The 15,396-nt window shown below is 43.7% G+C and overlaps 1 protein-coding gene across 8 annotated transcripts in view; it reads right to left on the reverse strand.

Moving 5' to 3' along the window:
- Positions 1–15,159, reverse strand: part of LOC144497364 (kinesin-like protein KIF2A) — a 109,783-nt gene extending 94,624 nt beyond the window's left edge. For 4 of the 8 annotated variants that reach the window (XR_013498542.1, XM_078218553.1, XM_078218546.1 and 1 more), the window contains exon 1: positions 14,797–15,005. Coding sequence is in view for 6 of the 8 variants with exons in the window: in XM_078218553.1 (XP_078074679.1) it covers positions 14,797–14,857 (61 nt within the window). In the remaining 2 variants the exon portion in view is untranslated. Of the gene's footprint in view, positions 1–14,796 lie in introns of all 8 variants that reach the window. The other 4 variants (XR_013498543.1, XM_078218537.1, XM_078218563.1 and 1 more) reach the window with 4 other exon arrangements.
- Between the last annotated feature and the right edge of the window lie 237 nt (positions 15,160–15,396).

Genomic DNA, 15,396 nt, shown 5'->3' on the forward strand with positions numbered 1-15,396 from the left:
AGTTTAGCCTAAAATTTGCAAAGGTTTCCAAACATATGGTTTTGTCTCCTCTGCGAGTTGCCAATACCAGTGATGGGATGCACAATGCCTTTTATCTTCATAATCATATTGAAACGCCAAATATTTGATTGTGGGCATAACTGGGCATTATATAGATTAAATAATAAAGAAGCTCACACGTTAAAGAATTTGTTATAATGGTAAATATAGTTGTATGTCAAATGGGAATAGTGTTAAGATATTGAAAACAAAAACTTTTTACAAGTTATCTTTAAAAATATAATTGTTTGTTGGTCAACTTGTATTACTATGTCAACTTCACGCAAAATCTGTCAACTTTTGAAAAGATTAGCTTTCTAAGGGGAAAAGCAGGAGATTTGCACTAGGCTATTATGATTATCCATCACTCATCTAACCAGTATTACCTCTTCATTATCTTTCAAACCTGAACATCCTATCACTTTTGTGGTCCAACAGTGATTGTGTACTGTAAAATGCAGCCTAAGCAAATAGTTGACAGCATCATTTTGGGAAAGTCAAAATAAAACATACTCAGTTTTTCCCTCAGTATTCAATTAGAAAATGCCTGGCTCATCCAATGTCAAAGGAAAATGGATAAATATCTGAAAATAAATTGAAAGGATATGGGGAAACAGCAGATGAAAAGGCCAAATTCCCCTGTACAAAGAGAAAATAATGTGAATATAGGAAATCGGAAATAAAAACGGGAAACCCTCAGGTAAGGCAGCATTTGTGGAGAAAGAGAATTGATCTTCACCAAAATTTGATTTAATATTGTCACATATATTGGGATACAGTGAAAAGTGTTGTTTCTTGCATGTTATACAAATAAAGCATACTGCTCATAGAGTACAAAGGGGAGAAGGAAAGGAGAGGGTGCAGAATATAGTGTTACAGTCATAGCTAGAGTGTAGAGAAAGGTCAGCTTAATATATGGTCGGTCCATTCAAAAGTCTGATGGCAGCAGGGAAGAAGCTGTTCATGAGTCGGTTGGTATGTGATCTCAGGCCAAGAAGCAATTCCAGACTGGTTTTTTTTAACTCCATTCTTAAAGTTACAAAGCCAGTGCTCAGAATGGACCAGGCAAATCCATTCCTTGCTTGCTCCAAAAACTAAATTCAAAATCCAACTGAATCCAATTCAAGGTCCCCACAAGAAAGACAAACAAGATTCAAGCTGACATGATAAGGCATTGCACCCCTTCTTGGGCTTAATCTTAGCCAAAAGACCGAGAAGCAATTCCAGACAGCATACATCCATTCTACTCAGTCTCTCCTCTTAGAACAATCATGTTAGCTCAGGAAGAAATCCAGTGAACCTTTGCTGTGCCACCTTCAGAGTGCAACTTAGATAAATATATAAAAACTATTTACAGTACTCCAGGTGGGTCTCAACAAAGCTCCGTACAATTACATCAAAACTTCCTTACTCTTGTACTCCAACCTCCTTGCAATTAAGGCCATGATTTCCTTTGCCTTTCTAAATGCTTGCTGTACCTGCATGCAACTTTTGTCTCCTGAACAAGGATGATCAAATCTCTGAACATTAACATTTAGAAGTTTCTCACTGTTTAAAAATCTGAATTTCTATTCTTCGTAACAAAATGTGTAACCACAATCTTCGCCATATTATACTCCATCTGTCATCTTTTTCTCCATTCATATCCCTTCATAGATTCATTTTGTTTTCGCAGTGAAGTATTCCATGGTAATATTTATGGACTGGTGTCAAAATTGAGAGCGCAGCCCAACAGACTAATCAAATTCAACATAGTCATACTGAACAAATTATATCTTACAATGTTCCGGATACTGTAATCACCATCCATGGTTATGTTCTGTCTAACCAGCAGGAAGGACCCACCAGAGGTGGCAGCACAGTGGTATACAGTCAGGAGGGAGTTGCCCTGAGAGTCCACAACGTTGACTGTGGATCCCATGAAGTCTCATAGCATTAAGTAAACCTCCTACTGATTACCACCTACTGCCCTCTCTCAACTGATGAATCAGCACTCCTCCATGTTGAACACCATGTGGAGGAAGCACTGAGGGCACAAGAATACTCTGGGTGGGGAACTCCATTTCCAAGAGTGGTTCAGTTGCACTGTTATTGACCAAGCACTGAGAACAGCTGTTAGACTGGGTCTACACTGGGCATTGAGACCTCTAGACTGGGCATTGAGTTTAAAAATTGGCAAGTCATGTTGCAGCTTTATAGAACCTTAGTTAGGCCGCATTTGGAATATAGTGTTCAATTCTGGTCGCCACACTACCAGAAGGATGTGGAGGCTTTCGAGAGGGTACAGAAAAGATTTACCAGGATGTTGCCTGGTATGGAGGGCATTAGCTATGAGGAAAGATTGGAGAAACTTGATTTGTTCTCACTGGAGCGACGGAGGTTGAGGGGAGACCTGATAGAAGTCTACAAGATTGAGAGGCATGGACAGAGTGGATAGTCAGAAGCTTTTTCCCAGGGTGGAAGAGTCAATTATTAGGAGGCATAGGTTTAAGGTGTGAGGGGCAACATTTAAAGGAGATGTACGAGGCAGATTTTTTACACAGAGAGTAGTGGGTGCCTGGAACTTGTTGCCGGGGGAGGTAGTGGAAGCAGATATGGTATTGACTTTTAAGAGGCGTCTTGACAAATACATGAATAGGATAGGAATAGAGGGATATGGTCCCCGGAGGGGAAGGGGCTTTTAGTTAAGTCGGGCAGCATGGTCAGTGCAGGCTTGGAGGGCCGAAGGGCCTGTTCCTGTGCTGTAATTTTCTTTGTTCTTTGTACAGCAGGTGGTGAGGAAAAAACCTACTTGACTTCCTCCTCACCAATCTACCTGTTGCAAATGCCTGTCACAGATGCATCTGTCCATGTCAGTATTGTCACATTGAGGATACCTTCCATCATATTGTGTGGCGCTACCACTGTCCTAAAGGGAATAGATTTCGAACAGATCTAGGAGCTCAAAACTGGGCATCCATGAGATGACATGGGTCATCAGCAGCAGAATTCTATACAACCACAATCTGTAACCTCATGTCAGCATATCCCTCAATCTACCATCAAGTTGGGGGGGATCAACCCTGGTTCAATAAAGTGTGCAAAGGGGTATACCAGGAGTAGCACCATACATACCTAAAAATGAGTTGTCAATCTGGCAAAACTACAACATAGGGCTACTTGCATGCCAAACAGCAGATGCAGCATGCAGTAGATAAGGTGCTTCCATAATCAATAGACAAGATCCAAGTCCTGCCATTTCCAGTCATGAATGCTAGTTTACAATTAAACAACTAATAGGAAGAGGTGGCTCCACAAATATTCCACCAGTGCAAAAGGCAAGGGTAAATTTTCAACCATCTTCAGCCAGAAGTGCCGAGTGCTTGATCCATCTTGGCCTAATCCCGAGGTCCTCAGCATCACAGATTTTCTTTTTATTATTGTCACAAGTAGGCTTACATCAACACTGCAATGAAGTTACTGTGAAACTCCCCTAGTCGCCACACTCCAGCACCTGTTCGAGTACACCGAGGGAGAATTTAGCATGGCCAATGCACCTAACCAGCATGTCTTTTAGACTGTGGGAGGAAACCGGAGCACCCGGAGGAAACCCACACAGCCACAGGGAGAACGTGCAAACTTCACACAAACAGTAACCCAAGCCGGGAATTGAACCTGGGTCCCTGGTGCTGTGAGGCAGCAGTGCTAACCACTGTGCCACCGTTTTGCCCGTTAGATTTTAGTCTTCAGCTAATTTGTTTCACGCCACATGATATCAAGAAATGGCTAAAGACACTGGATACTGCAAAGACCATGAGTCCTGACAACTTTGTGGCAGTAGTACTGAAGACATTTGCTCCAAAATTGGCTGCACTCCACACTAAGTTATTCCAGTACAACTAAAGCACTGGCATCTATTCAGCAATGTGGAAAATTGCCGATGTATGTCCTGTCCACTAAAAACAGGGCAAATCCAACCCAGCCAATTACCACCCCATCAGTCCACTTTCAATCATCAAAGTTATGGAAGGTAGACACTCATTTAGCCAGGACCATGCTCCAGACCACACTACAGTCTTCAACTATGTATGGGCAAAACAGGTGAACTCAAGAGGTGAGGTGACAGCATTTCCTCAAGATAGCATTTGACCAGGTCCAGCATCAAGGAGCCCGAGCAAAACTGGAGTAAATAGAAATCAAGGGGAATATTCTCCATTGGTTGCAATCACATCTAGCACAAAGGAATATAGTTGTGCTGCTGGAGGTCAATCATCTCAGCCCAGACATTACTGCAAGGAGTTCCTCAGGGTAGTTTCTTAAGCATATCTTCAGTTGCTTCGCCAATGACCTTCCAGTCCAAAGACGTGCAGGTTAGGTGAATTGGCAGTGCTAAATTATCCCTTAGAGTAAAAGAGACCAGCAGGCTGTTACAGGGATAGGGCCTGGGTGGGATTGCTGTAAGTGCAGGCTTGATAGGCTGAATGGCCTCCTTCTGCGCTGTAGGGATTCTATAATTCCTTCCATCATAAGGTCAGAAGTGAGGTTATTCACTGCTGATTACAAAATGTCCAGCACCATTCGTGACTCCGCAGATACTGAAGCAGCCATGTCCAAATGCAGCAAGACCTAGACAACATTCAGGTTTGTGCTAATAATTGGCAAGTTACATTTGTGCCACACAAATACCATGCAAGGAAATCTCCAACACGAGTCTAACCATCACCCCTTGACATTCAATGGCTTTACCACTGCTGAGTCCCACACTATTGATACCCTGGGGGGGTTATCATCTACCAGAAACTGAAATGGACAAGCTATATAAATACTCTCGAGGTAAGAGCAGGTCAGAGGTTGGGAATTTTGTGGTGAGTAATTCACCTCCTGACTCCCCAACACTTGTTCACTATGTACAAGGCACAAATCAGGTGTGATGGAATATTCTCCAATTACCTGCTTGAGGGCAGCTTCAACAACATTCAAAGGGATCAACATCATCTTGGACAAAACAGCCCACTTGATCCATCATCCTATCTCCTTTCACCACTTAGTGACAGCAGCCGAGTATACTGCAGTCGTGGGGGAAGTGTATCGAGATGGAAAGAAAACTGGTTGGCAGAGAGGAAACAGAGTAGGAATTAATGGGTGATTTTCAAATTGGCAGGCAGTAAATAGTGGGGTGCCACAGGGATCGGTGCTGGGACCCCAGCTATTCACAATATATATTAATGATTTGGACGAGGGAACAAAACATAACATCTCAAAGTTGCAGGTGATACCAAGTTGAGTGGGAGGGTGAACTCTGACGAGGATGCAGAGATCCTTCAGAATGATCTGGACAGGTTGGGTGAGTGCGCTAATTAATGGCAGATGCAATATAATTTGGATAAGTATGAGGTTATTCACTTTAGAAGCAAAAACAAGCAGATTACTACCTGAATGGCTGTAAATTGGGAGTGTGCAACAGGACCTGGGTGTCCTTGTGCACCAGTCACTGAAGGCAAGCATGCAGGTGCAGCAGGCGGTAAAGAACGTAAATGGCATGTTGGCCTTCATTGCTAGAGGTTTCAAGTACAGGAGCAGAGGTGTGTTGTTGCAATTATACAGGGCCTTGGTGAGGCCACACCTAGAGTATTGTGTGCAGTTCGAGGAAGGATGTTCTTGCTCTCGAGGGAGCTCAGCGAAGGTTTACCAGGCTGAAACCGGGGATGGCTGGACTGACGGATGAGGAGAGATTGACTAGGTTAGGATTGTTTTCGCTGGAGTTCAAACGAACGAAGAGGGATCTCAGAGACTTTTAAAATTCTAATAGATACAGGGAGGATATTCCCAATGGTGGGGGAAAGTCCAGAACCAGTGTTCATAGTCTGAGGATTCAGGGTAGACCATTTAGGACAGAGGTGAGGAGACATTTCTTCACCCAAAGAGTGGTGAGCCTGTGGAATTCATTACCACAAGAAGTAGTTGATGCCAAAACATTGAGTGTATTCAAGAGGCGGCTGGATATAGCACTTGGGGTGAATGGGGTTAAAGGTTATGGAGAAAGAGCAGGATTAGGCTATTGAGTTGGATGATCAGCCATGATCGTAATGAATGGCGGAGTAGGCTCGAAGGGCTTCCTATCTTCTATGTTTCTATGCCATCTACAAGAGGCAGTGCAGCAACTCATCACGGCCTTTTAGAAGCACCTTCCAAACCCATAACCTCTACTACCTAGAAGGTCAAGGGCAGCAGATGCATGGGAATACCTCTAACCTGCAAATTTGGCTCCAAGTCACACATCATCCTGACTCAGAACTACATCTCAATTTTTTCACTGTCATTGGATCAAAATCCTGGATCTCCCTTCCTAACAGCTCTGTATCTATAATCCACATGTATGGCCTGCAGCAGTTCAAGAAGCCAGCTCACCACAACATTATCCAAGACAATTAGGGATAGCTAACCAGTGAAGCCCACAACCCATGAAAGAATTAAAAGTCAACTCTGATTGAGGTGCTGCCATGGAGAAAGCAACAAGGAAATATAGGTCCCGCATACTTCAGGCAATTAAAAGTGCAAGGCCTGAACATATTCCTTTTGTTTGCAAAGAACAGGTCCCTACATATGAATGTATGCCTCTTCTTGTGAGCTTAAGTGAGCCAAATTACAAACTCATTATTAAAAACAACTGATTATCTTAAATTGGTTGTTAATGTAGCTATTAGCACATTTAGGGTTGTTCAGCAAGTGCTGCCAAATAATTGAACCTAATAGCGGACATTTTGTTTTGTGTTTTGCAAACATGGCCTCGTCGAGTATAGTCTATACTCTGCCTAATACAAACAGTTGGAGGAACATGTTGCTTGATTCGAACAGTCAATCATTGGAATGTATGGCCTAAATGCTGGGCATCACACTGGCACTGAAATTTATACATGACGTTGCTCAAATTACCATTTGAGTCACAAATAGAATGCATCAAAGCAATTATGCAGGACAATGGCTATCCTGATCAGATCATTGCTTGCTGTGTGTCGTGCAAACTTGCCAATGACCACCACCTTCAGACACAAAAAGTACCCGGTCTACCTCAAACCCAGGAATGGCAAAATATCGGAAAAAGAATTTGAACAACAGATCAAACAAGCTGTTTGACATTATGCAGTGGCTGCCTTGTAACAGGGAAAGAAAAAAACAAACTCTTCCGTCACTCCATCCCGCCTGTCTTCAACCCTATCAAAAACATTCTGTTCTTGTCCAACCTGACCAACAAACGTTTCCCAGTTCTGAAGAAAGGTCATGGACCCAAAACTCTGTTCCCCTCTCCAGAGATACTGCATGATTTTGAGTATTTCCAAAATTTGCTGTTTTTAATTTGAAAATTAGATGTCAGCTCTGGCTTAGTGGTTGAACTCTTGAGTTGAGACAGAAGCTTGTGGGCTCATGTCCAGAGACCCTAAGGACATAATTCTACGCCATTACTCTGCAGTTCAGAATTGCAATATTTTGCTTGAGAAATTAAGCAACAGCCCTCTTTACCCTCTCATGTGAATGGAAAAGATCCCAGGGCATTATTTCCAAGTGCAGTGCAGTTCTCTTTGTTGGCCTGCGCAATATGCATGCTGCAACAACAGCTGATCATTATCACATTGCCATTTGTACTGCTTTTGCGATGTTGACTGAGGAATAAATATTAGTCAGTTTACTGAGGATAATTTCGTAGAAATCGAAACCCTACAGTACAGAAAGAGGCCATTCGGCCCATCGAGTCTGCACCGACCACAAACCCACCGAGGCCCTACCCCCATATCCACCCACTAATCCCTCCAACCTACGCATCTCAGGACACTAAGGGCAATTTTTAGCATGGCCAATCAACCTAACCCACACATCTTTGGACTGTGGGAGGAAACCGGAGCACCCGGAGGAAACCCACGCAGACACGGGGAGAACGTGCAAACTCCACACAGACAGTGACCCAAGCTGGGAATCGAACCCAGGTCCCTGGAGCTGTGAAGAAGCAGTGCTAACCACTGTGCTACCGTGCTGCCCCTTGTTCTTTTTCCAAATAGGACCATGGGATATTTTACATTCACCAGAGGGGGCAGGTTCTGGGTTTAAGATCTCATCAGAAAGATTACACTACTGGCTGTGCAGCACTGGAGTGTTGGACTACAGTTTCGTGCTTCAGTTCTAGAATGGGACTTAAACTCTTAATCTTCTGACATACAGGTGAATGTGTTACCAACTGAGTCACGGTTGACACTGCAAAAATAAAGATGTAAAAGGAAAAAAACCTGAGTTTTACTGGCCAAGGCAATAAAGTTGTGCACCTAACAGCTTATGTTATAGAGCAAAATTTTAAATGCATCAAAGAACAGTACAGCACAGGAAACAGGCCCTTCGGCCCTCCAAGCCTGTGCCGCTCATTGGTCCAACTAGACCAATCGTTTGTATCCCTCCATTCCCAGGCTGCTCATGTGACTATCCAGGTAAGTCTTAAACGATGTCAGCATGCCTGCCTCCACCACCCTACTTGGCAGCGCATTCCAGGTCCCCACCACCCTCTGTGTAAAAAACGTCCCTCTGATATCTGAGTTATACTTCGCCCCTCTCACCTTGAGCCCGTGACCCTCGTGATCGTCACCTCCGAGCTGGGAAAAAGCTTCCCACTGTTCACCCTATCTACACCCTTCATAATCTTGTACACCTCTATTAGATCTCCCCTCATTCTCCGTCTTTCCAGGGAGAACAACCCCAGTTTACCCAATCTCTCCTCATAGCTAAGACCCTCCATACCAGGCAACATCCTGGTAAACCTTCTCTGCACTCTCTCTAACGCCTCCACGTCCTTCTGGTAGTGCGGCGACCAGAACTGGACGCAGTACTCCAAATGTGGCCTAACCAGCGTTTGGAGCTGATCTTAAAAACCCATATTACAATTCTTAAGAAGTTACTGAAGGCTCATGGTACATAGTGTTTTCTTCTCACTGATCTGCATTACACACATTTGATTTTTCTTAACAGCACAGAAATTTGACTGATAGAAATTCACCAGATTTGAAACACTGAACATAGTTAGTCTTTAGTTAATTCTCTGCCCAATCACATTCACAATCTTACCCTACTCTCCCTGGAAGAAGCAATCAGGATTAGTAACCTTGGCATGCTAGTTTAACTTACAAATGATGCTCACTAAAACAATCGCACAGCTATTCCAGCCAACAATCAGCTTACTATTCACTAAAACAAAAGCTGCACTTGTTATTTTTTATTAGCTAAGCCATGCTTGCTTCAAAATGTTTACCATGTCCATGGCAAATCCTTGCATGATAGGCCCCCAGATATTGTGGGTCTCGGTAGTTCTGGTATCACAATGCTTGGTGCATTGGTTCACCAAGTTAGCAGGCAAGCTCACTCATTATTCAAGACAGCCATGTTCTACAACAGTAGTGGGCAACCTGCTGCCCTGGGGCCACATGCAGGTCATCAAGGTTCTAAGCGCGACCCAAGGGACATTTTGTTGACCTTTGCCAATGTGCAGGGTTGCCAGATTCCACTGGTTTCCATCCATGTAACTTTTTCCCCTACAAGTATGACTAAAGTGACACACAAAGCAAGGACATGAGAAGTGAGATGCATACTGATTGCGCATAGCATTGACTGAGAGAGCTGTGTGATCCCTCTGTGACCAAAATGTAAATATTTATTTTGTTTTTCCCATTTGAAGTTGATAATTGTATTAATATATGAATGTTTAAGCATTTTTTATAACTTGTATGAAATATTTGGTTTGTATTAAATGTTTTATTCATGGGGCCATGGTTAATCGACATGCCTGATTTCAATCAACAAAGAAAATTACAGCACAGGAACAGACCATTCGGCCCTCCAAGCCTGCATCGACCATGCTGCCCGACTTAACCAAAACCCCCTACCCTTCCGGGGACCATATCCCTCTATTCCCATCTTATTCATGTATTTGTCAAGTCGCCCTTTCCTGTGGCCCACTGAAATGATAAATGACTCATGTGGCCCACTTGCCTATCACAGTTCTAGAACTATAGAAACTTACAGCCCGTTTAGCCTATCTTGCCTGTACTGGCTCTTGGAAAGAACAGTTGTTCATCGACCCAGATCCCTACTTTTTGTCAATAAATCTCATCCTAGCTGTCCCAACTCCTTTTCAAGTCATCAAGGAATCAACTTTCCAGGCAAAGAATTCCAGATTCCAATAACTGAGTGAAAACATTTTCCTTTTTGATCAAATTCAAATGCATGACCTCCAGTTATTGACCCACTTGCCAGAGGAAACATTTCCTCCCAACTTGCCCTTTGAAAACTTATAGTGTTGAAAACATATCCTAACCTTTGCTGTTCAAAGGAGAACAGTCCTAACTTTTCTAAGCTCTCTTCATAATTGAAGTCCCTCATCCCTGGTCACATCCAGGTAAATCTTCTCTGTTTCCTTTCTAATGCCTCTGCATTTTGCCTGACATAGTGCTCAGAATTCTGTTCCTCTATTTATAAACTCAAGTAAATAATGTGCATTTTTCAACCACCTTATCAGCTTCCCCTGCCAATTGGTGTACATGGACACAAAAGTGTCACTCTGCTTATCTATACTTTTCAGAATCATAACATTCATAATATGTATCTTCACAGTAGCCCTTTCAAAGTGCAGCACCTCACTTCTCCTCGTAGAACTCAATATCACTGCCCTTCTCACCATAATGTCTAGGTTATCTTAACTATCCTCACCATTATCAAATATTTTGCTACATTTGGTGCTAACTGCAAATTTTATAATGCTGTTCCTGACATAGGAAACACCCAAATCTAGATCATACATTAAAATAGTAAAGGATAATAGACCCCAAACTAACCCTTATTCATGCAAGTCCCCTCCCAATGTGAAAAACATCTATCCTCCAATATATTTTGTGTCCATACCACTCTTGCCTTCATTTCACTCGCTTTCATTTCCTATTTAATAAGCCTCCTGACTACATTCTGCACCCTATCATTTCCTTCTCCCCTTTGTACTCTATGAATGGTATGTTTTGTCTGTAACAGCTCGCAAGAAAGAATACTGTATCCCAATGCATGTGACAATAATAAATCAATTCAACGTGTGGTGTTCCTTGAACGCTTTCTAAAAGTTCACATATTTAACATTCAGAGCACTCTCCTGTCATATGAGGACAGACCAAGTCGGTTAGGATTATGTTCACTAGAATTTGGAAGAGTGAGAGGGGATCTCATAGAAACGTACAAAATTCTAACAGAGTTAGACAGGGTAGATTCAGAAAGAACATTCCCGATGGTGGGGCAGTCCAAAACTAGAGGTCATAGTTTGAGGATAAGGGATAAACCTTTTAGAACTGAGGTGAGGAGAAATTTCTTCACCGGGAGGGTGGCGCATGTGTGGAATTCACTACAGCAGAATGTAGTTGAAGCCAAGACATTGTCTGATATTAAGAAGAAATTAGATATAGCTCCAGGAGTTAAAGGGATCAGGAAATTGAATTTGATGATCAGCCATGATCAAAATGAATGACGGAGCAGGCTCGAAGGCCCAAATGGCCCACACTCCTGCTTCTAGTTGCTATGTTACCTTGATGGACCTTCTCGGATACTTCAAAAACTTCAAATGCGTCAGACACACTTTGCCTCTAACAAATCCATGTTGCCTCTTCTTAATTAACCCATGCCATGCCAAATTAAAATTTTGCCCCGATAATGGATTCCAATAACTTCCCCACCTCAGATGTTAGGTTGACTGGCTGGTAGTTTCCTTGTTTACCCTTCCACCAATCTTGAATAGTATAAGATTAGAAACTCTCCAGTCCTCTAACCCTACATTTGAATCCAACGAGGATTGAAAGATTGTGACCAAGGCATCTGCTATTCCTACCTTTGCTGGGTCTTTAATAGGACAAACATTTTCCCTAACATTAAACAATTAGCGCAGACAAAATAGTGAAAACCACCTTAGATTACTTAGATGCTCCAAGTGTACAGCAGAATGAGAAATGAAAAGATAAGTTTATAAGAAGAAAGTAGTTAAATGGCAATTAGAAGCATATGCCCAGAGTGTCCTGGTCAGAATACAGATCCTGGATGAACGCATTTATCCCATATCCTCAGTATATCATAACTGGAAGATCACCTATTGGCATGATCGTTTTGGTCCAGTAGCTGCGAGAAATGCCTCAGTAAGGGGTTTGACCAAAGAAAACAAAAGCCAGAGAATTGTGCACCTTCTCAGCCCACTGTCTTCCTCTGTAGCAAATGCTGAGACATGCCACGGTAGAGCTCCTAAACCCCACCAGGTGATGCTTAACAGAGTTACGCACCATGGCACAAGCCATTGTCTCACAAACCAATTTTAGTTGCTCTCAGACTACTTTTGTTAGGTGGTCCACTTAAGCTATGAGAGAAAATTCTGACACTGCTTAATGTGATCTCTTCTTTCATGACAATATAATGGGTATAGTCAGCTATGACTGAGCAACATCAGAACTCTTTGAGATCTGTGGTGGGCTTAAACAGGGTTGTGTCCTGGCACCAACACTTGTTTGGCATGTTCTTTTCTTTGCTGCTGTCATGTGCCTTCAGGTTATCTAAAAAGAGTGTCTACTTACATACCAGAACAGATAGAGAGCTCTTCAGCCTTGCTTGCCTGAGATCCAAGACAAAGGTGCCCCAAATCCTCACAGTTGCTCTACACTGATAATGCCACATAAACATTTCATACCGAGGAATACCTTCAGCAGCAGATGGAAAGACTCTCTCATGCTTGTAGAGAATTTGGTTTGACCATCAGCATCAGAAAGACAACTCTCATGGTCCAAGATATTGCCATGCAGTCATCTGTGAGTGTTGACAATGTAAGCTGGAGGGGTTTGTTGATGGCTTCACATCTTTAAATTCCACCATCACCACTTGTCAGCAAATTGTCACTTGATACTGTAATCAATACAGGCATCGCTATTGTGCCAAAGCTGAATCAGTGTGGAACAACTGCAACCTGAGTGAGAACACCAAACTGTGAGTCTACCAAGCCTATGTCCTCAGCTCACTCCTCTAGTGCTAGGCAGAAGAAAGGGGTCAACAGTTTGCACCTTTGCTATCTCAAACATATCCCTGGCATCTCTTGGCAGAATAAGACACCAACTCAGATGCTCTGGAGCTTGTTAATTCCAACAGCATATATTCATTGCTAAGCCAATGATGTATGCACTGTCTCAGCCACATCTATCAGATGGACGATTACCGCTTACCCAATACAGTGAACTGGCCACTGGGTCATGACCTCTGGGCATTCATACTTCTACTACAAGGACACCTGCAAACAAGATGTGAAGATGGCAGACATTGACACTGACAACTGGGCAACAGTTGCTGATGATTGAGATTTCTGGAGGCTGACTGTTTAGCAGGACATTGGAAGAGACAAGCAAAAACAAAAAGCTCAGCTGGTTGAGAAGAGGGCACAGAGAAAACAGAAGCCAGCAAATCATGCACCTTCTCAGCCCACTGTCTTCCCCTACAGCAAATACAGAGCAATGCCAAATTAGGGTTCCATGGTGCAAACCATTGTCCCATGAAATGGAAGGCTGCTACCAAAAGCGACCACAAGCATCCGCTAAGGATCAACATTCTTGCCTCTCTGATTTTTGCTGTTGTGGGTTGAAGATCCACTCTTAATTATTTTACACAATCTAATCAGAAACCTCACTGCAGTAATTTCAGGTGCTGTCCTTTGGATGAGACACTAAACAGGTGGACATACATGGCACAGTGAATTGGGTTCTCTGACTGTCTTTACCAGTATTTTCCTTCAACCAACAATGAACAGATTATCTCATCGTGATCTAATTGCTGTGCATGGGTTCCACAGTAGTTATACTGAGGTACTTCGCAGGCTGCTTTGGAATGTCTTGAGGCAGAGAAAGACATGCAAATCCTTTCTTCTGAACACAAAATATCTTTTATCACAACCACTTTTTTCACGAGTCTAGCAGTTTAGCTATGGAGATAAATTGAGGAATATAAATTTAAAGAGTTGACAAATGGGTCATCCAACAGAGACGCCTGTACAGAAGCCAAATATTCCTCTCTCCAGCAGTCTCACGCCCAGTTGACAATCAGCACCAGGCCCTGATCCTGCCAAGTAATGCAACGAGAGGCGATGCGCACGCGCAATCTGCAGCAGCGCCGCGGTAACGCGGGCGGAGGCGCGCGAGGGGGGGGGTCTGTTAATAACCTCCTCCCTCCCCATGTCTCATTTGAAGAAAACCGCCGGACGAGGCTGTCTTCAACGACATGTTTTTTTAAATGACCGCATTTCTCCCATTAATAAATGTCAAACTGGCGTTGGCAAAAAGATCGAGCTGTTCCCCTCCACCCACCAACCCCTCCCTCCCCGGTCTCTCCTTCCAGCGCGCGGGCTCGCGCACACAGGCCGGCGCGGGATCGCTCGCGCCCAACGGCTTCTTCCCGGCGGGCGGGCGGGCAAACGAGCGCGCGCTGATGGTGGGAGCAGCAAACACCCGGCCGCATCGCCGGCACCGTCTCCGAGACAACCAAACAACTACACCCTCGGTAAACATCTTGTCAACCCCAAGTTTCTCCGTCCCCGTCCGACCACCGCCACCCTTACCCACCCCAGGATGTTTTCAGATGCCGCCCCCCAGCTTTTAGCGCAGAGGCGGCCGTTGCTAATGTTTTTTTTGAACCGCCTCCTAAACAATGATCCTGAAAAGAGGCGGCCACAAGAAAAAAAATACTAACCATCGCTCCGCTTGATTTCGACATAAATCCCGATCTGGACTTTTCCAAAATTAACTGCCATAGTTTATCCGCTACCATTCGTCGCACGATGTAGCCGTTGGGAGGAATATATTTAACGGTAGATGTTTTTATTCCTCCCCTTCAAGTTTACCGACACTTCCTCGTTATTCGCTCTCCACAGTTACCGGGCAGCCAGACACAAGAGCAACGCCGAGACTACTGCGCATGCCCAGTCACCTCCCCTCAGCCAGCGCCTCATCAATATAAAGGCAAAGTGGTTGCTTCTTGCTCAGCCTTCTGATTTAACACTACACCGACAAAATAACAGCACCAGCTCCACTCCAACTCAATCGCCCTGTCCATTCAAAGAGACGATGGTGCAAGCTTTTTATCCCCCCTTAACACCGCGACTGCTGCGCAGTAACGCCAAATTCCCCAAGAGGGAAGCTCCAAGCGTCCAGAGGCACAATCATCGCACAAAGGAAGATGGTTGTTGGAGGTCCGTCAAATCCCAAAGCATTGCTTCAGGGGCTCCTCAAATTAGCACCCTAAGTTCAAGTTCACATCTGGTGAAAGAATACAATTGCACTCCAGTTGAGG

This window comes from Mustelus asterias, chromosome 1 (genome assembly GCF_964213995.1).
Source record: "Mustelus asterias chromosome 1, sMusAst1.hap1.1, whole genome shotgun sequence".
Lineage (NCBI taxonomy): Eukaryota > Metazoa > Chordata > Chondrichthyes > Carcharhiniformes > Triakidae > Mustelus > Mustelus asterias.